The following is a 23,175-nucleotide window of genomic DNA, read 5'->3' as shown; positions in this document are numbered from 1 at the left end:
CAAAATAAGACATTCATTCAGAGAATATACGATTTAACGGTAATTATTATTTAACTAAAATATTCAAGACTGTAAGTTGGAAGTGAATACACACCACTCATTAGATTATGAGGTATTAAGAGTTTTCAGATTATTTTGCTGACTGTACAGTATACACAAGAAAAAAAAAATCTTAATTATCATAATTTGAGAATATATTTAACTTACATGTGTTTCTTATGATTTTCCATGATTTTATGTTGAAATTCAGCATCTTGATGAGGAACAAACATAAAGGATGCAACATAAGTGTGATCAGGATAGTCTTCAGATACAAAATCACCACATTCAGCTACAAAAATTATTTAAAATAAATATTTCTAAACTTAAAGAAAATCAAGAAATGAGGAAGCTTTTTTTCTAGGGAAAGTTGCTTTTACTCTTTGTAGTAAATAGTTATATAATTTTTTACATATAAGGGTGCACAACCTGCAGCTTGCCGACTGTTGATAAGCAGTCTGCAAAAACTTTTAAGCACAATAATTTTTCCAAAAAAAAATTTCCACATTTTGAATCACAAATTTGAATTAAGACTTTTGATGTACTCAATTTGCATAGATACTATTGCAAATCTATATTTTTTCTTGATAGTTTTGTCAACAGTTATTGATTGCTGCGAAATTCTGAATAGTTTTTTTAAAAGAAAAAACAATATTTTAATACTTTATTATGATGCGCGAGTTTTGAATTTAAATAATTTTTAAAGGCAGTTATTGTTATGCTTTTGCACGAGATTTTGAAAATCTCCTATTTCACTACGATATTATTACGACACACGTGTTTCAAATCGCACATTTAAATTATCACTTTTTGAAGCACATTGTTTTTATTGATTTCATCATAAATCCAAGTTATTTTCCAATAATTTTTTTAAATAGTTTTTGCAATGCAATCCCAGGTGGTTTTAGAAATTTCGAATTTTTCTTACGACTAGCCAATTTTAAATACCGCATTTAAATAATTACTTGATGGTGTGTTTTATTTATGCTGATTACTTCGTAAATGTAAGCAATTTTTCCTCTATATTTCCAATCTGTTATTTTAACTATGATGTTAATACGACACACAAGTTTCTAATCGCACCTTTAAATAATCACCTTTTTACAATATTTATTTGTGCATATTTCATCCTAAATAAGTTCTTTTTACATCGTTTTTTGGCAATTAGCACCATGCATTTGTATGTGGTATTTAGAATTCCAATATTTCAATACTATGTTATTACAACATTAAAAAAAATTGAAAAGTGGAGCAAAAGGCAAACTTTTTAAATTGCTCACTGTTTGTAATTCTGTTTTAAATTTCTTGCATGATTTTTTTTTAAGAAAAAAAGAAAAAGAAAACCTTTTCCATTTAAAATAAATAATAGCAAAGAAATATTAAATTTTAATATGTATTATAATAGTTTTATTTTAATTTTTTTGCTTAACCCTATAAATTTTATTTTACATATTTAGTTCAAGTTTCTATTACTGATTAAAATCTGTAGGTATTTTTTACACTTTTATTCTGTGAGCATAATAGCTTTTTTGTTAGTGTTTATAGTATCTCTTGCAAGAGTCCATAATATACGTGCAACCCTTCGTTAGTCAACCTGCAGTGCAAGTGGCCCTTCACTCAAAAAGGTTGTGCATCCCTAATTTACAAGAAGACATAATCAATTAAAATCATGACTATTTTTAAGTTAATAAAACTAACAACAGAAAACGGGAAAGTTTCCGAAAATTAAAGATGGAACTTAGAGCTAGCTGATGATTTGAATATTTATAAAAATAACCAATACTAATATAATCAGAGATAGAATGTATTGTTTCAAGAGCAAGAATGGACTACACTGTACTTATCTTGAAAAACATTACATATTCAAGGTGTTATAGCAATGTTCGATAGATGAAGGGGAAAAAAAAGAGAAAAGATTACTTGGTGCTTACTTAAGATGATTAAGACCTTTTGATATGGTCCAAATAAAATATTAGCATTATCATTTGCACTAATATGCAATATAGAATAGATTCAGAAACATTTACAGTAGAAAAACTAAAACTACACACAATTTATATATTTAAAGAAAAATATATGAAAAGAAAACACATAAAACACTTGAAAGGAATTGCATTAGGTATTAAATTACTTACCTTGCACAATGTAAGAGGCCATTAATGCTGCGGTATTGTCATTGCATAGTAAAATTCCTTGAGCTAAATCTCGCTTGATTTGTAAACTGAATAAATACCTAAAATATAATAATAATTTACAATATAATTCTTAATACATTAAATAAACAGCAGATTAATTTATTCACCATTTATTTCAGATTAATATTTCATTTTCAATAATTTAGGAGCATAAATTATTACAAGAGAAAAAATGAACTAAATGCAAAAATTTCTCAATCATAAAAAAAAACTAAGTAGAGAACTTTGGATTGATTACCTTATTTCCTATTCGAAACTAATTCCAAAATCATTCTGGATTTGCAAATAAAATGTTTTGTCTGGCACAAATGAGTACAAAATTATTTTAGAGAAAGAGCTACCTAGAATCTACAACACTGAATAATATTTTGGATGGAAATTATAATTTATTGTTATATATTATAAGTAATGTAATGTTTAAAATGTTAAGTTTGCAATAATTAGTAATCTTTAGTTTCTTCTGAAAATTCTAGTTTTTACAAGTCTTTTTAAAAAGAAGTTGTTTTTTTTTTGTACTTTTAAATATTTATCTCTTAAAATAATCCAACTTTTTTTATTTAATAAATCATTGTGATTAAATATTTTTTTAAATTTTTCACATATAAAATCATTAATTACGATTAACCTACATCATACAAAAGACAAAATATTGATTTTTACATTTTTCAAACTAATTAAAAATCACTAAAGAATTCCTCTTACCTAAAAAATTTTTGCTCCATACTGAAAATTTCAAACTTAAAGACACATCTTGAAGTTAAGATAATGATGGATTTTGGCTTAATTCAGAAATCACGATATGTTAAGGAAAATTTGCATTAATAAAAGAGTATCTGCATTTGTTCGTCTTATAGAGATTGTTAGGGAGATTAATCGGAGTAATTATTTTGTTGTTCAGAGAAAGATAGTTAAAATAAATGGAAATGTTAGTAAGCTTCTTATTTATTAACTTTTTAAAAAAATTTTGAATTTTATTAGTTTTCAAGGTGGGATTAAACTAAAAAAAAACTAAAGAATATAACATCAAGACTTTTCACTTATTTATAGACTTCAAGGCTGCCAATGATAGCATCAAGAGGGATAAACTGCTTTAGAGAATGAATGAGTTCGGTATATCTGTAAAACTTGTTAACCTCACCGGCGCTACACTCAGTAATGTGAGATGCAGGATTAAAATTGAAAACCATCTTTCTAAACACTTTGTAACTGAAAGAGGCTTGCTTACCTACCCTACCCTTGATTCCCTTGCTTACCTACTTTTTAACATTGCTTTGAAGAAATGTATCCGAGATAATGGATTGGATCAAAGAGGCACTCTCTGGAATAGGTCTCCTCAAGTTTTGGTCTGTGCGGATGATATTGATATAATTGGAAGGTCAGAAAGAGATGTCAAAGAGGCTTTTCAAGCTCTCAAAGCTGCTGCCACAAATATGGGCCTTGCTATTAATAAAGATAAGACAAAATTCACAGAATTTTCATCCTCAACTGTAAATTACAGTGCCCCTTTATGACTTTGAAATAATTATAACTTTGAAAGGGTTAACAAACTGAAATACCTTGGCTCTGTTGTTAACGATCAAAACATACTTAGAGCAGAAATCAACAATAGAGTCCAAATGGCTAATAAGTGTTTCTTTGGACTAGGAGACAGTTAAGATCAAATCTTCTCAGCCGAAAAACAAAGTTAAAACTCTATAAGACACTTATACTTCCTGTGCTACTTAATGGAAGTGAAACTTGGACCCTAAATTCAGATTTACAGTGGACACTAGACACCTTTGAAAAAAAGATCCTCAGAGCCATCTTTGGCGCAATTAAAGAAAGGGGATGCTGGCGAACCAGATATAACTTCGAGCTCTACCGACTCTACAAGCAGCCCCAAATTTCCCAAATAATTCGCAGTAATAGGCTGAGATGGCTGGGCTATCTATGGAGAAGCCTTGAAAATAGCGCCATGAGAATAGTCACATATAAGAGCCACGAGGGGTCACGTCCCAGAAGCAGAACCCCTTCGAAGATGGCTCAACGACATCGAAAATTACTTGAAAATCCTAAAGATTAGAAATTGGAAGGGAGTTGCCATGGATAGAAGGCGCTGGCGTTTGTCAGCTGTTGAGGCAGCCAAGGCCTGCTAAGGGCTGTTGTGCTGACAAAGAAGAAGGTGGGATTAAATAAATGTGGGTTAAGGGTGGTGTATAAATCAAGTGCTTTTGTAATAGTAAAGTTTTTTTTAAAAAAAATAATTTTAGGGTTCTATGGGGATAGGGGGAGTGCATAATTTTTTAAAACAGTTTGTGAAGAGTTTGAAAGGGAATCGAAACTTCAGTGATGATATGCAGTTTATGTGAATGATTATGATATTTGAGATTCTTGGATTACAATCATCAATGAAGATAGGACAATTTTTAAAATAGAATTGTTAAAATGGAATACTCTTTAGCTCTCAGACAAGTTTCTATATATTTATATTTTCTGGAATTTTACTACTTTTTTTAAATTTTATGTTTTATAATAATAATGTTTTAATATAAGTCGGCAGCACTGTTTTAGGGAATGCTAAAACAACTGCATGTTATGAAAAATCAAAGAAAAAGGGGTGCAGACACATAGCTGTTGCCCCGGAGACTGATTTGTTATGAACCCATTTCTTGGGGATATTTTTTCATAGCCAATAACTTTTGTCATAATTTTATTAGCACCAGTCACGTTCCATGCCAGTAACGGACTCAAGTAATGCAACCCAATAAAATTTAAATTTTACCTGTATTATATTTTTTAAGACCAAATTACATTTCATAAATGCATTTCACAATGATTTGTAAAATAGCAATTTTTATACAAAAAATTTCTCTACTTCAATTAAATTTAAATAATTTCAAAACAAGTATGCAATCGAAAGTGAATAAAATGCCATTAAAAATTTCTATGTTGTCAAAAAATGTTTAATTAAAAATTTAAGAAAAATAACGCTAATAGGGGAGGGATCAATCTTTAATTATGAGTTTGAGTTTAAAAAAGCAATAAATAAAATGTATTTTAATATGCAAGGCAAAAAATTGCTCATTATTTTTTTAAATCACGCTTCATTTGTTCATGTTTATTAACATTTCATTTCATTTTTATTCATTATATTTCACATTCATTTTTATTAACAATTAACTAATAAAGCAATGCATAATTTATATAACTCTTAAACTAATTGCGTCATTAAAAAATAAAAGTATTGCGTGTAATTATATATAAGATCAACAAAAAGTAAAATACCTGGTATATTCTTCTTCCAATTGAGCAGGGTCAGGTGTATAAAATTTCACACAAAAACACATGATTGGATTAATCATTGACAAGCCCATTTGACGACAAATAGGTTTTTCATAATCTAACCAAAACTGGAAAGAATAATTAAAAGATTTGTAACCTTAAATCAAATCTTGTATAAATTCAAACATATATATAACAATATAAATTGACAAACATATATATAACAATAAGTTAATTTGTATAAAAAATTTCTAAGAATGAGAGGAGTTTAAAAATTTTCTTCTGATTTAAAAATTATAATTTATTTAGAAAAATCATTAATATGCTTTTAAACAAAGTTTCTAAAAATTCAAGTAGAAAACTTTTCAGATCAATATAGTTTAAACAGAAATATTTCAGCATAAAATGATTTAAGCATCTAATTAGATAATCATAAAGTTGTTAGACATTTTTCAATATCTTTTATGACATAGCATCATTCTTATTTTCTTCTACTCGGTATGAATCTTGGGCCACCTCGTTATTTACTCATTTGGAAACCTCCATGCCTTTAACATACTTAATTGCATTCATAAGAAGTGCACCCCCAAGCTCTTAGGTGCATTCATCCCCCCTCAAAAAAAAAATTTGCTAACTTCCCCCCTCGATGTTAGCTTCTTTTATTTATGTACTTAAAAAAAAAACTAATTCTCTCATCTAAATTCCCCCCCCCCCAAACGATTCATTTTATTTAGTGTAAAAATTCTCCCCCAAGCTTAAAGTGGGCGCATCGGCCCCTGTTTATAAGTTCATTTGCTGAAAGTTTTTTACTCCTTACGAATTTTTTATGCTTTGCTTCAGTGATCAAAATTTAACTTTTGAAACTCCTTGAATAAATTTTTTCTGCCTTTTCCTTTACCTAAATTTAACTTTGAATTTAAAATTTTACAAATTTTTTTCCTTTCCTGCACTTAAATTTTCCCCAAAAAGTATATTTTAGTGTCTTACGTAAACATTTCTCAAACATCTCCTCCCCTCTTATCAACAATAATAAGCAAATCATACTTAGATGCATACATATTATTTGAATAACTCCTATGAAAGAATAAATAAGATTAAAAAAAAGAGTGTGATAAATTAAAACTAACACACAAAACAACACAACTTAGCATGTCTCCCAAAAACATTTTCATTTAATGGGCTTGAGACAGTTTATAAAGTTCTAAAGAAAGATGTTGGCAACATAATAGCATCTAAGAAACATAATTTGATTATATATGTATGTACAAATGAAACATTAGCATAATTTTTCATACTTTTGTACCAGTGCAATCGACATATTCCAATCCAAAATAATCTGTTTCTAAGAGATTTAACATCTTGCAAACTTGATCAAATAACACTCTCCCCATGGCTTTAAACTGAAAAATTTATACCAAATAAAAATATATAGTTAGATATTTAATTAATTAATACATAGTTTAGTAGTTAAATTCATAAAAAATAAACTAATAATTCATTAAATAAAAGCATTGCATTAATATTTTGCCTCAGTAATTTATTGATGACAAATTTTTAATCAATTTAATTTACTCATTCAAGTTCAAATATATACTATACTACATACTACAATATACTTGCTTGGCATTTAATGGTTTCAATCAAGGTTTGCATTTTGTCCAGAACAAATGGAAGAAACTAAAGTTGACCAATTAGATCAACTAAAATGACTAGATTAACAGTAACTAATAATGGAATAGATAAAATTTAAAATTAAATTTAATGCAACACAATTTTCAATATATTATTCGCATTGGTGCATAATGAACATTGGCATATTACTAGCGTCAATATATCGTTCTGTAGTATGAGGCTAAGTATGAATAGGTAATAAAATAATTTGCATTAAAAAAGGGAAATATTATTAAAAAAGAAAATTACAAACCTTTTAAAATTAACCGTTATTTTTAAGAAAAAAAAACATATAATTATACCATAAATAAACATGAAATATTCATTCATCCAAATCGCTCAAAGCTGTCAAAATCAGAATTAAATAATTCTAATGTATTCAGATCCAAATTCAAATTACATTTTCTATTTTGTTTTTTTTCATCTGACAGAATAAGTTACAAAGTCAATAATATTTGTATATATGGAATCATTTTTTCTACAATGAGGCAGTATTGAAACCTTGCTAAAATCACAATTTACATTTGTCACAGTTTCGATTCTTACCCCATCCCATGTCTTTACTACCCAATCACACAGATCCACATAAGTCGACTGACAAACTTTTCCCGTCTTAGTGGAAGTATGTAAGTTCTTTAATGTCTTATACCACTTGTCAATACTAACAAGCCTACATTAAGACAGAGGGGTATCAGTCTTCTTGATTTCCAGCGACGCCATCTATGGCCAAGAATTTGAGTTCTGCCACACACATACGTCACAACCAGTTTTACAGGGAGGACGCATTCACAAACCATCCATCCACAGATCATAATTTTGATCTGAACCAGAGCACGATCAATCTTCATTCCAGTACCCCCAGATGTATTAAGTTGTTATAGCAGGGATGAGATTGGCCAAAAGGCAAAAAAGTTGAATTTCCACGCGAGTAAATTTTACGAGTGTGCAATTGTTTAATAATAAATTCCAGACAATTTAAGATAATAAATAACCATGTTTTGAAATAAAATTGTGTACTAATTTATTAATATATGAATGATTACATCGATACTTAACATTTAGTAAAAAGTAAAATTACCAATTGAAAAAATAAAACTAGAAATTATATTTTTCTTTAGTTCACATAAAGGAAACAATTATTACTTGAGAAACTAACTAGTTTAGCAATTAAAATTACTGAGAACATACATTAACAATCCATTTCTTTTAATAAATACTATTATGTGATTTATAACAAATATATCAGTAACATGACTTTTTAAATTATTTAGAAAAGAAAATAAACTTTTACAATTGGAATCACTATGTTTATATTATAATCTAATCTAGCTAGAGCCCTTTGAAACATAACAATAACTGTGAAGTAGAAACACATAGTAGATCCTTAACATACAAAAATTACTATTTTAGTTTGAAAAATTACATGATAATCAGTAACTGGTTACATAATTACTTTTGATTTGATATAAAATTTTGCATTTTAGAGCATAAATAACAGCAATATTATTTTTAAAATTTTGGATTTTGGTGCTGAGTTAATTAACTCGTTTTTCAAAAAAAAATTTAATCACTTTTTAGGTGATTGCTTTTGTTTGCCGTATCTTTATGTTAGATATTTAAAAAAAAAAATTTTTTTAATTTCCTATTGCTACACAATGCTTTGTGTTTCACAAAACAATTTAATATTTTTGGTAAGTCTACATTCTAGTACATGCAGCTCAGCATCAATTGAAAAAATATTTAAGAATTTAGGTCTTGTTCACTCAAAAGTGAAAAATAAACTTGTTATACAGAGGCAGGGCCGGATTTAAGCTTGGTGGGGCCCTAAGCTACTGAAAATGATGGTGACCTTATAAGTTCAATTCCATTTCTGTACACCTAAAGTAAACTGTCATTATTTTTTATTGTTGAGTATTAGCATTATATTATTAAAAAATTTGATAATATAACTTGATTGTTAAATATATTGATCGTGATGAGACTATAATGTAGAACCTTTCTTTTATTTCACATATTTTTCAAATGAGGGAAAAAAGTTAGAACAGAAATACATTTTAAGAACTGAGTAAAAATTTGGCATGCTGGAAGGGCCACTATATATTTAACAGAGCTTTTTTTTAAAATTCATTTTGAATATAATTTATTTGCAATTTTTAATGATTTTTTGCCAATTTTTTTCACAATTGTTTTTCTTTACGTTACATTTTGCTTTGCGGCACAAAATCTATAAGATTTAGAAACATGAAATTTTGAATGTGTGTAGAAAATATGCAAAGAGTTAGAAAGAAAACATGAAAATACAATTTGATTATTAGTTTTATTTTTTTTTATAACCCCCGTTGAACAACCGACTCAATTTTGAGTTAACGACTATCGTAGCCTTGTAATTTTGAACTCAATCCAGAAGACAAGGGAATTGCTTTATCAGTACCCAGATGTATTTATTTGTTATGAGAACTTGGAGAACTTTGTGACCCTGACAGATTTAACATGCACCAGTCACCATTTTATACATGGGTATTCTTCTGCTGGCTGGATTCAAGCTCCTATTCTCACGAACATGAGTCCAACTCCCTATCAACCAGGCTATCCCAGCCAAATTTATTAGTTTATTTAATAACAATCATTGCACAGCTGACCCAATTTCGAGTTTACCACTACTAATATTCAACACCGTAGCCTTGTCATTTTGAACCCAATCCAGCAGTCCCTACAACCTGGATTCGGTGAGGGCCGTTATAATAATACTGTATGTAAAAATAAAAAATAATAAAAAGAACATTTCGTAAGCTGATATTATTTAATTGATGTTTATATTAAAAATATTTCTTCATTATTTTTGCTTTCTTTTTAATTGTTTTAAGTACAATTGTTAAATTTTAGTGCAAGATTGTCATTATTTATGTAAATTTTTGGCTTATATTTTTAAGGATTTTTTAAAGGGTCTATTAAATATCAGAGAGAATAAATATGATACGGGTTTCGGACATCCAGCCAAAATCAGCATTCAACATATCAATGGAACACACTATAGCTTCATATCAATTAGTTTTAGATAATTACAATTGTAGAATAATTATTTTATTATAGAATGAAATGTTTTAAAAGATAAATATCTGTTAATGCTTAATATTTAATCAACGAAAAAACAGAACCATTTTTGAAATCTAACGAATTTATTATTTTTAATTACTGATAAATTTTGTGACAGAAAAAAAATTAAAGCCTGATAGATTTCAAAATTTTAGAAACACCTTCTAGTTTTACTATTCAATCAAATAGGCTTCGATGTCTTTCATCTCGCCTGTCTCATTAGTGATTCAACATATTTCAATTTCATTTTTGTTTCGTTCTTACTTAATATTAATTTTTCTGCGACAGTTAATTTGTATACTTTTTTACTACATTTTTCGAAGAGTTTAAAAATATGACATTAAGGATTTTAACTGAAATGAAATTTGCTTTTTCTGCATGCATCTTTTATTACGTCATCATCACACCAATACGAAGCTGTCTGCTCTAAATAGTGCTATATAAAATGAGATAGCAGAACAAACGTTTTTAGTTATTTAAATTCATATTCAAAAGTATTAGTTAATTGTTTTTTGAATTGACAATTTAGTAATTTTTTTAGATATTCTTAAGTGCCATTTAAAACTGCTGCATATCACATGAAAGCAAGAAATATATCATTTGTAAAATTTTAAGGTAAAATGAAAGGGAATTCTGATCCTCAGATACAGATATTAAATAGTCTGAAAATCGAATGAAGGGGCAAAAAGAACTTTTTTACCTTTTAAACTAAAAAAATTTTTATTTATAAATAATTTATTAATACTGAAATTGCTTGAAAGATGATATGTTCCCTTCTAATGACAACGAAGTTTTTTGTATTATCAGTTATTTATTTATGTTTTTTTAATTTATTTTTTATTTGTTTTTATTTTATTAAATTACATGCACACGTTTAAAATTAAAACAAAGTTGTCAAAATGTCATAAATAGTTTCGATTTAAAATTTTAAGAAGTTGTTTCGACTTTGATTTAAAAATTTAAAAGCCATATTAACTTTAAACACATAATAACAACAAAAATCAAGGAATTAAAAATAGAAACAAGTATGATCAATAAACAATAAAATCATTAGCTAACTAAATAAAAGAAATTTTCTGTACGAATATTACAAAATAAACATATTTCATATTTAAGGGAAACATGAAAAATTTGGTCATACAGGAGGTTTGAACAATTATTTTTTTTTCTTTTCCTTTTTCTTACTTAAGCATTTGTTTCGGTCATGATCACTCGATTTCAATGCTCTATCAAGCAAAATCACATGTTGTTTCTGTCTATTAGCAGTAAGTATAATTAAAATATAATAACATCTGTTACCTCACTTTCATCCATAATAGACCAAATCAAGAATTTTGGCAGCTTGGTCTGTCAAAAATCATAAAATATTAAAAAAGAACTAAATAAATAAATAAAAAAGATAGATTTCTCTCCATATAGTTCAAATTACTGAATCAATCTTACTATTCATTTTAACAATGTTGCTTCAAATTTCTTACTTTTCATTAGTAAATAACTATTAGATTTGATGTTTCTTTAAACAAAATTATCACAATTTTTAGACACTTATATATTGCTTTGTTGGTTCTTTAAATACTCATCCATCAGAATAAAGTGGGTCAAGTCAAATTACCTTTTAGTAAGGAGGTTTGACAGAGCTCTTTAGCCCTTAAAAAATTATTTTTATAAAACATATTTTTTAATTTTACTAAGTTTCTAATTCAAGTAAAAAATATTGATGTAAACAGGGGGCAAATATTATAAGCTATTAAATAATTAATAATTTGAAATTTATTACGCTTAAAAATGTATAAATAAAAAACGGTGCAAACCTTCCATGTTTTCCCTAACCACAACCAAAGTTGATTTAATAAAAACATTTTCTTACCTCCAAAAGAGAAAAATTTATCTATTCTTAAATATCCTACGAAAATTTGGATTTAGAAGTTTGTAGTTCACGGGATCATGTACCATTAATTTGGAAAATAAAATAAAATCCATTACAACAATTAAGTAAATTAAACAATTACGCTAGTTGAAACATTTAAGATAGTTAAAAGAAGAAAAAGCTTCTATAATAAATTAGAAAAAATAACTAAATTTTGTAAAAAAGAAAAATTAGAATTGAAGGAGGATCACTTTAACGACAATGTGAGCAAAAGAAATCTCAAGACAGGGTGTCCCCAAAGAAATACTAACAAGACTCTCTCCTTATTTACAGCCCTAGAAATTTGTTGTTCCAAGCAATTTATGATCAGAAATCAGACAAAACTGTGTTTCTGTGGATATCTGATATTTCTGTGGATATCTGTGATAAGTAAGGACAAAAGAGTCATAGGCAATTTAAAGAAGCTAAAATTATTTTCCCTCCGTGTAAAGTGAGACAGCTATTTAACAACTCCGTGGGTGGCAGGTACTAAAGCGGGTATATTTTCACCAGTCAAAAGACCGTTTTATTCCTCTTTTGGTTAGAAAAGTGAAGAGTAACAATTATTCTATGTTTGTAAATACTTCGATTAGATTTAGATTTTAGAAAAGAGGGGGGAAAGTAGGATCTGGGGGCCCTGGTCATCTCGGGGGCCCCAAGCTACAGCTTATTTAGCTTATACGTAAATCCGGCCTTGTACAGAGGGCATCAAAACTATTATTTTATAATCACATGCTTTGGGGAATGAAGGAGTTAAAATGGGAATAAATAAAAATTGGTTTTAAACATAATGCAAAAAGTGATGTGTTTTTTTAAGATGATTGTTTTCGTATTTTTATTTCGATAATTAGACAAATTAACAGATAAGATAAATAGCAATTTAACACATATTTATTTATAATTTCTTAATATTCACAACAGATTATGATTTTCTACACCAAAATTTCAGGGTTTGGAAAGTAATGTTAAACAAAAAAAAAAGGTGTAATGTTAAAAATGATTAAAAAACATAATTTAATTGTAAACTTTCATTTTATATGTACAGTAGAGAACCAATTATCCGGGATGCTCGGGACAATCGCTATCCCGGATATCTGAATTTCCCGGTTTTCTGGATCGACCAAAAAGTGTCGTTAATCGATGTTTTATCGAACCCGAAGTACAAGGAAAAAGTGTAATGCATAAAGTAAGAGAAAAAAGAAAGGTACTCCTAACTTTAAAAAGAAAAAAAAATGGTAGAAATATAACATTTAAAAGAATAAAAAAATTTGCAAGTTTAGACAAGAAAATCAAGTTTAAAAAATACAAAATTCTCATATTTATTTTTTAAAAATAATTACAATTCCTAAATTAAATAATATAAACAAAACCAATGATTAAATAACGCAATATATTTCATACCTAATTATACGGGGGGAAACGATAAAATAAAAGGAAAACTTATTAATCTAAATAAAAACACTTGAAAATTATCGAACCGAAACGATAGTTAAAAAAGGCACTAGCATAAATATTAAAACCCGGAACAAGGCAAGATCAACGGAATTTAAAAAAAAAAACCTAATGATAAAATTTATGAATAAAAAGAATTAATTTATTGAGTGCGAAATTTATCGCGAAAAGAAAAAAAATCAAACGTAGTGGAATCAGAAAAACAAAACTGCAATCTGCTTCATAAAATAATCCTATGTTTAAATTAATAAACAATTCTCCTTTTATTTTATTTTTTTTTTTTGATAAAAACAAGATTTTTAATTACAGCAGATGTGATTCCACACCAAGAAAAACTTGCAATTGATACCGCACTTCCAAAGAATGAGAATTTATTCAAAAGAAAAAGATTTTATTTTTATTAGTCGATGTCAAATAAATATATTTTTCTCTTTTCTTTATCTGTTCACTGATATGCATGCAATGCATTTTCCCCACTCCCCTCGTAAATCAAGCAGAAAACGAAATCAGCATGCCACACCCTTGAGTTTGATTGACGGCCTAAAGGAAAAAATAAAACATTCCTCCCTTCCCTGCCATCAAGGTCACGGAGGAAATGACGTTTCTCTGGGTAAACAGGGGGAAAAAATTTCCCCTTCCTTACATTTTCCTCTACTCAACTTCAAGGATGAGTCTAATTTCCGCTTTTTTCGTCCTAGTTTAAAATGGCGGGAAAATCGAACAAAGTTTTTCCCGGTTATCTGGATACCGGATAAATGGTTCTCTACTGTACTTTTTTTTTTACAATTCTAATAATAATTTTTTACACCAAAATTTTAGGTCTTTGAAAATTGTCAATAACTATGCCAAAAATGGATTTTTGACCTGAAGGGTAAAACCTTGGTTAAAATCGGATAAAAGCAGCAATTGTCAAAAACTTGTCAATCTGGAAAGTAGGAATAGAAATTATAAGTGCTTGTATGCAGAAGTATTAACTATATCAATATTAACATGAACTGTGTCATCAAATCATCACTTTACCCACTATATTACAATTTGTATCTAGGGGATTTTAAAAGCATAACTGAGATTTAATACTTCATAGTTATTACATCAAATGCATCTTCTCCAATCATGAGTCTTTTTCTTGTGCACTTTTAGGATACACATTTAAGTTTGTGACACAATATCATTATGAAAATGTAAGTCAATAACTTTTTAATTCATTGCTTCACTACAACATGCAGTGGCGCTAACGTACTTAAGGACGTCTTTATGGAAAGTAAAATCCAAAACTTATTGTTCATGCATAAGTTTTTTGAATTGATAATTATGTATTGGAACAAATAACTTATTTTTAATATATTTTCACAATTAAAATCATTTATCTAACTGTTATACTTAAATTATGTAACATTTTAGAAAAAATATGCATTCCGCATACTTAAGGACAACAAAATAAATATTTCTTAATCGTTAATAAAATTAATAACAATGTAAAAAATGTAACAAAAAATAAAGATTTGGAGCTAGTATTTAGTCAGTAAGCCTTTTGGGGCAATTACTGCTTCACATCTACGAGGCATCGAATCTACTAATCTTTGATATCGCTCAGGAGGTATAGCTGCCCAGCCTTCTTCGACACACTTCCATAAATCACCTAAATTTTTTGGTTTTTGCTATTTCACATATTTATCCACAGCATCTCGAAAGGGTTGAGATCTGGTGATTGGGAAGGCCACTGCAAAACCTTAATTTTCTTGCTTGACAAGAAGGCCTTCGCAGTTTTGCTCATGTGTTTTGGATCATTATCGGCTTGCATGATTGGTTTTCTTGAGCGAAGTTTCCTGTAATAAGGCAGAAAAACAGTCTTGATAATGTCCACATACACATGCTGATCCATGATGCCTTCGATTTTGTGAATTGGACCACATCCTGAACGTGTAATGGCAACCTGCTCAATCACCAAGTCAATCCACCTTTTACAGTTGATTTTGTACACCGTACATTAAATTCTTCACCGACTCGACGCCTCACATAACTTTTGCCATCTGAGCCCATTCTGTTGAACTTCGATTCGTCTGTAAATATAACTCGATTCCAGCCAGCCGATGTCCAGTTTCGGTGTCTTTTTGCAAAAGCTAATCGAGCTGCTATATTCTTCTTTGACATCAACGGTTTTTTCCTACATAAGCCAAAACTCATTTAAAAGCCGTTTGATGGTATTATGGCTTACGTGCTTGCCTGTTAATTCAGCGAATTCTTTTCTGATGTCCGGGGCGGTTTTGTGACGATCAGCTTCAGAAATTCGATGAATAATTCGATCTTCTCGTTCGGTAGTTTTGCGAGGACGTGGTTTTCGGGATGCTTTTTCAATACTTTTGGTCACTTGAATAGATTTCAATACTGGGAAAACTGCTGTTTTTGATAATTTTAACTGCCCACCAATTTCTCTAAAGCTTAAACCTTCTTTTCTCAGAGTATCCCTTCGACATCTCTGTTCATTGCTAACATTTTTACCTTTACTCATAATAATGTTGAATTTTGTACTAAAAAAATTTAGAAAAATATTAATATAATGTTTTAAAGCATCAGCCAAAGATAATGTAGTAAATTACACTTACATTGATCGATAAATTGATTGTAATCATTCAGTAACTCATGATTAGACAAACTGTCCTTAAGTATAAGAAATTTAACAAAATGTATTTTCTAAATAAACTTTTATGAAACACTTGTGAACACGAATGAATTATTTGAGGATTGAAGTTCAACTAAGGTAGAATTCGTCATTATAGATATCTTGATCGAAACATAATATAATGATCCAATATAATGACGCATTTATTTTGAAAACACGGTCCTTAAGTACGTGAGCGCCACTGTATCATAAATCTCTAATAATTTGAAAGCAATACGATAGACAAATGATATTTATTTTATACAGTTCTTTTGATATTTTTCCAATTTCCATATTCAGAAGATTTACAAATGTCATATATGTTATTAGTTAGAGTATCTCGATTTTTCAATTTGCACGATTCAGATTAGCAGGGCAGGGTTTTTAAACTTTGCTAAAAGTTAAACAATTTCAATTTCTTATGTATATTTTGCCTTCGACCTAATGTAAAATTGGAACATGCTTTCCAACAAAGCGGAGGGAAAAATTTTGAGCGTTTTTCATAGGCAATCAGATTAAAAAACATTTGATACATTTGTTTATACCTGAATGTTAAAAGAAGCACAAGAATCATCAAGGAAATGAACTTGAACTGGAAGCCTTTTACCAACATTTCTGTTTTCAGGTGACGATGGAATTGGATACATGCCACTGGGACTGCTGTGAGAGTGGGGAAGGGAAGCCCCACCACCACCATGAAAGGACATTTCAAATATTTTTCAAAACTTCATGATGTTGCATTTTAAACCTGAAGCAATTTAAAAAAATTAATAGTATAGTTATAAACAAGAAAATTAGTGTATGCCATGCCTACTATGCAACATACAAAATATTAATGCATTTGATTTTTTTTAATTTGAACTCAAACTGAAACATCAAAATATTCAAATTCACCAAAATGCAATTTACAAAAAATAGGCAAAATTAAAAAAAAAAAAAAAAAAAAAAAAAAAAAAAAAAAAAAAAAAANAAAAAAAAAAAAAACATAATAAAAATTCAATTTAATTTTAATTGCAAATTTGACCAGGGTTGGATTCAACAAATTTTCAATTCAAGCAAAATTTGATTTTCAGGGATGATTTTAACTTCATGTAAAAATACTTGAAATTCTAGCACGAAAAAAGACCAGGCGTACTTTTATTGATTGTAGTCTGTTTCTGCTTTTAAAAAAAAAAAAAATTTAATTTCATAAAAGAAAAAATTACATATTTCTTTTCAAGTCCATTTCACGAAATTTTAATACTTACATATTTAAGAAATAATTAAATAAATTTCTAAAAATGATGAGTTGTTTTATTTAAGAAATAAAAGTAATAATCCATAAAATTAAGAGATTTCATTCCTTGGAACAGATTTGGATCATTCTTAAATAATAGAAACAGATAGAAATAGCTTCAGGAAAATAATATAAAAATTTTTAGTGTTATTAGCGTTTAATTATCTATGGAAACATTGAATTTAAATGCTATAATGCTTTCTGAACCATATGTATGCTAGTAACAAAATTGAACTTTTTTTTCTTCTTTTTATCCATTAAATTAATATTGTTTATATGTATCACAATGTTCGATTTTAAGAATGGGTATATACTAAATTACAATTTTTGAGCCTGTTAAAAATTCATTAAAATTCCCATTATTCTTTTATGATTCTTCATGGAATACAATTGTTTCACTATACTTATGCAATTGTTGTTAATCCAAAATTTTGCTTAAGCACCCTAATGTTATTTGCTCTTATTTTACATATAAGTAACAATCATAAATGCAATTGACTTTTCAGTGATAATTGTTTTATCCTTCCCTTAGAAGTCAGACCTTCGATTTCTCAATCCAGAAATTATCAGAATAAATTTGATTAGATAGTTTCGCTTTAATGTGAAGAAAAAAAATTTTCAATTTGTAATTTCTTTTTTAAAAAAATTTTTCATACATAGAAAATTATTTCTATCCCATTAAATGAATCAATTTTAGATAATTGTTGATAATTTTTATAAACAAAAATTACAATTTAAGAAAAAAATGTTTTTTATCTAATAAATGTTATTAATAGCAACATAGTTGAATAAAATAAATCTTAATATTACGGGGGAATATTCCTGCTTTTTAATAAAAATGAAAAATCCCTCATTCTTTCCCATGCAAGTCCTAATCACAGTAAAAAAAAATTTTTAATAACCTGAAATCTATGGCTTAGAGCCTCTAAAACCCTAATGACAAATACCTTGCCAATCCTACATTAATTCCTGACAATCACAATGAATTTTTCCTAGTTTTAAATAATATTTGTGAACCAGATTAAATTTAATGAGAAATGACTGAAACAATAAGAAATCAGTTATAATAAGAAAAAATACACACATAAATAATACACAAAATACACAATAAAATAACCAGAAGCTTTCTAAGTTAGACTGTTACAATTTGCATATAATATTAAAACGTGCTAACCTTATTCTCATTTTGTTATATTTGATATATAACTTGCTGGTACAAGCATTTCAAAGCAAGTGTTACTTTTCTAAAATAATCAAAAATATAACAGAAAACAAATTTACATAGGTGGTGCAAAATATATTATCCATAGTAATTTAGAACCTACTTTGTTATAAAATATATAATGGCTAGGAAAATAATTTTGATAAGAGGGGAAACAATCCAAAATAATTAATCTATTGCAAAAGTAAAAGATCTTAAATAAAACAATTTTTTGTTACAAAATTACTTTGTAAGAAACCTGAACTAGAAGTTTTTCAACGATTTCTCCTGGGTGAAACTCATGATAATATTCAATAATTCATTAAGCTCGCTCACCTAAATGAAGTTTTCTTGCAAAACTTACGACACTCACACTTTAGAAACATTATGCTAACTCATTAGAGACGAATGTAATTTAAAAATCAAAAGTGACAATATCAAAGCCATGTATCACACATTAATTATAATTTCTAATACTTTAATATAGCATGCGTTTGTTGATATCTTTTTCACAAACTTTAAAAGATTGCAAACATCACTTTAAAAAAAGCAACAAGTGAAGATCTTGATTTTCGAACATGAAATAATTTACGGATTCATTTCTCTCCTCGGCAAACACTTCCACAGATGTACATTTAACTTAGGGATAACGAAACGCAAATTCAAGAGCGACTACTTTCGGTTTAAATAACATCAAAACATCATTCTATCAGTACCATCGAGAATCAGCACCCTCTATAAAAAGAACAGTGTTCAGTCACAGATATTCGCATTTGATAACTGTTACCAAAGTACTAGGGACTGCAGAAAAAAGGCGGGATCCTGTACAATGCATATGGGACACAGGCACGTAGCGTCACAAACTTTAGGTACAATCAATTGGGTGATAAACTCCATAATGAATTATTCTTACAGCATTTGGTTAATGCGAATTCGATAGAAATCGAATTAAAAAGATGATTAAACAGGCGAGTTTTCGGGAGGAGAATATATTACACCAATCAGGGCTTAAGTCTTCTTCGACGGTGTTTGGTTGGTACTTTATTTCCGTCACATTCGAGTTGTACAATGAGCTATCGGCGACTGTCTAAAAAGCATCTCTGGATGGTGTTTAGTACACTACAAGCTCCATACCGTCTGTACTTCCGGGTTACTGTTTCTGGTGTATTTTAAAATCATTTGGCTCACATTGCGTTTTGAGATTTTTTCAAACGTGGTATTTGATTACTTATTACTTGTGTTTACAATGCTAAAGGTGCTGACACTAACGTAAGATGGTGCACAGCTTGTAACTAGAACAAACAGTAAAAAACAAATGGAAAGAGGCCAAATCAGGACTGCCAAAAAAAGGGAGTTTTTCAAAATCTGGCAGCCCTGTCACCTTTTTTTTAACAATGGATGGTGTTTTCTACACTAGGGAACGTTGCAAGCTCTGTAATGCCTAAATTTCCGGGTTACTGTTTCCGTTGTATTTTAAAGCCATTTGGCATCATTGTGTTTTGAGATTCTTGCAAACAATGTATTTGATTACTTATTACTAGTGTTTACAATGCTAACAATACTAGTGTTTACAATGCTAAAAGTGTTAACACTAACGTAAAATGGTGCACAGCTCGCAACAAGAACAAACAGTAATAAACTTATGGAAAGAGGCCATATCAAGACTGCCAAAAAAGCGAGTTATTCAAAATCTAGCAACCATGTCACCTTTTTTAACAATATATCTCTAAAAAACTAAAACAAATTTTCACTTCAAACTCACCAGAATTACATATTAACATTAATATCTTATGAAATATGACAGATTTGAGCTCAGAAATTATCTAATTTATTTCTTTTATTGAAAGCAAAATTATCCGTTTGAAAACATCGCCTATCAGAATAACATGTAGTAAGCAGCTGCAAACTTTTTAACCGGAACGAGAGTAGGCGCCGAGCTCGAGATCGTTTACATTTCTATTGAAAACACCATCCATATATCTATTAATAACTCAAACAAATTTTCACTTCAAACTCACCAGAATTACTTAATAACAATAACATCTTATGAAATGCTGCAGATTTGAGCTCAGAAATTATCTAATTTACTTCTTTTATTGAAAACAAAATAATCCATTTGAAAATATCGTCTCTCAGAATAAGCTGTTGAAAGCAGTTGCAAAAATTCTAACCGGAACTTGAGCAGGTATTGAGCTCTAGATTGTTATTGTTTACATTTATATTGAAAACACCATCTCTAAGGAAAATCATAAGACAATAGGAGATCGCAACGCTGGAATACGCCCAGGAGCTCTAAACTGGTAACCATCGAACGAGCTAGGGATAGAAAAATGGCGTAATTTTGACTTCCCGTTTTACTCCTAGGGAAAACCTGTAACCTAGAGCTTTCGAACGGATTTTGCTAACTGGCTGCGATCTTCACCGTTCCTCCCATCTATCAGATGTCTTTCACCTAACAATTTGCTAGTAAAAGCGATTCGAATGTTCAAATAGGATGCGTGTAACGCTGGGATTAAATTAGATTTCCGATTTCAAAGATATTTTTTATCCAGATATTTTACGATTTTTTTATAATCATTTACCTAGATATTTTATTAATATATTTCAGACGTAATTTTTCTCTCACAAATTTATTATTTCGTGTAATAAATCGATTAAATAATTTGTTTCTTGCAGAACTTATAATAAAATCTACAATAATCTTGCACAACTTTAAATAAAACGAGAAAATTTCTTTATTCCAAATTTTTATGTATTCTTAACCAAAATACGTTTAGTATAATTATTGCCGTGTTTTTAGTAACTTTTATTTTAACTACGTTGTAATATTTTCAAATCATTTGGAGAAAAAAATGCATCATAGATTAAAGAAAACCTCGTTTTTTAGTAAAATTTTGCAATTTTTTCTTTAAAAAAAATTGGTGAATTATAGCTGAGATTAGTACATAATAAATAGATTAGATTACTATAACTAAATCTATAATATATAACTAAATCTATAATATATAACTAAATCTATAATATATAACTAAATATGTAATAATAATATAAATAATAATTACTATAAATTGCATACTTATTTTTCATCCGCTGAACTTCTATTAGAGATTTGCTTCTATTAGAGATTTGAAGGAACGGAAGATTTTTCGATATAATCGTTGTAGAATTATTATAAAATTGCAGATAAATTTAGATGCATAATTAAGAAACCTTTTTATTATTTTTTTATTTTTCTGTTCATCTTTGAAAATGCGAAATTTCCCCTTTTATTTTCTAAGACAAAAAGATATTTTTACTTTTATATCCATAATACCATATCTGTGATACCATGTCTATAATACCATATATATTTGACAACTTATTTCTTGAAAAATTTTGTATTATTTTAGGAATAAAATTGGTTAAGATTAAGATTAAAAAATTTCTAAAATCACATTTTTTAAATTTTTTTTTGTTAGAAATAGCATTAAAAAAGTAATAGAATAGGAAAAATGTTTTAGTTATTTCTCAGTCTTCTGTTTCACATTTGACCTTTTTAGAATACTTACTCTTTAATAAATTGATAAACAAATTTTAGGGTGAAAAAAAACTTAAGCATAAATTTCTTTTCTGTTTTGAGATTCTCCATTGAATATCAGCTAAATTATTCTAAAGATATTCAGTTATATTCATTTATTATTATTAAACTATAATTATTTGTTTTTATTGAAATAATACTTCAGATTATCTTAATGTATGCGATTAATTCTACTTCAAAAAGATTTTAACGAATTTATGCGACGAGTAAAAAAAGAGAATTTCTTTTGAATTACTTTTTATAATTCATTTGTATACAGAATGGTAAATTATAAGAAAAAATATCCTGCGCCAATCAGAAAAATAATTGAAAGAATTTTGTTATTGAAAATGTGTGCAATGAAAACTAATTGATATTTGCATCGTGTTAAACTACTAACACGAATTTGTAATAAAGTAATATCACGAATAATCCTTATGACTAGACCGACAGAAATGAAATTGTGTAACTAAAAGTTCTAACTCCTAAAAGTTCTGACAAAGCTTTTACGACTTGGCATCCTTGTCTTCTGAGTTAGATTCAATATAAGAGCGTAATAAAATGTCCAGAATATTAAGAAAGGAAACTTTTTCAATAAAATTGTTTTTGAATTATTACAAAAATGCTGATAAATTTAGATGCATAGTAAAGAAACCTTTTTTTTATTATTTATTTCCTTAATTTTACTACCCCTTTAATTTTTTCAATTCTAAATATTCCAAGAAAAAATTATTTGTATTTCCGGTCTTATAACTATAATATCGAATTATACTCGAAATTTTTTTTTAAAATTATGTAATATTTTAAGAATAAAATTTGTTAAAATGAACATTAAAAAACTTCTAAAATCACGTTGTTTTAAAAAA

At 28.3% G+C, this 23,175-nt stretch overlaps 1 protein-coding gene across 6 annotated transcripts in view; it reads right to left on the bottom strand.

Moving 5' to 3' along the window:
- The window catches only part of LOC107457069 (Chondrocyte-derived ezrin-like domain containing protein), a 102,736-nt gene extending 82,844 nt beyond the window's left edge, over nucleotides 1–19,892 (bottom strand). For 2 of the 6 annotated variants that reach the window (XM_016075121.4, XM_016075123.3), the window contains exons 1-6: nucleotides 19,090–19,892; nucleotides 16,822–17,024; nucleotides 6,791–6,895; nucleotides 5,499–5,623; nucleotides 2,175–2,272; nucleotides 208–331 (exon numbers count right to left, since the gene is read on the bottom strand). In XM_016075121.4, coding sequence (XP_015930607.1) covers nucleotides 208–331; nucleotides 2,175–2,272; nucleotides 5,499–5,623; nucleotides 6,791–6,895; nucleotides 16,822–16,983 — 614 coding nt within the window. In that variant the 5' untranslated portion in view covers nucleotides 16,984–17,024; nucleotides 19,090–19,892. Of the gene's footprint in view, nucleotides 1–207; nucleotides 332–2,174; nucleotides 2,273–5,498; nucleotides 5,624–6,790; nucleotides 6,896–16,821; nucleotides 17,025–19,000 lie in introns of all 6 variants that reach the window. The other 4 variants (XM_016075122.3, XM_071187725.1, XM_071187726.1 and 1 more) reach the window with 3 other exon arrangements.
- Nucleotides 19,893–23,175: the final 3,283 nt, after the last annotated feature.

Source organism: Parasteatoda tepidariorum, chromosome X1 (assembly GCF_043381705.1).
Source record: "Parasteatoda tepidariorum isolate YZ-2023 chromosome X1, CAS_Ptep_4.0, whole genome shotgun sequence".
NCBI classification, from domain to species: domain Eukaryota; kingdom Metazoa; phylum Arthropoda; class Arachnida; order Araneae; family Theridiidae; genus Parasteatoda; species Parasteatoda tepidariorum.
The sequence above is the reverse complement of the archived record's forward strand: the minus strand, read 5'-3'. Positions and strand labels throughout refer to the sequence as shown.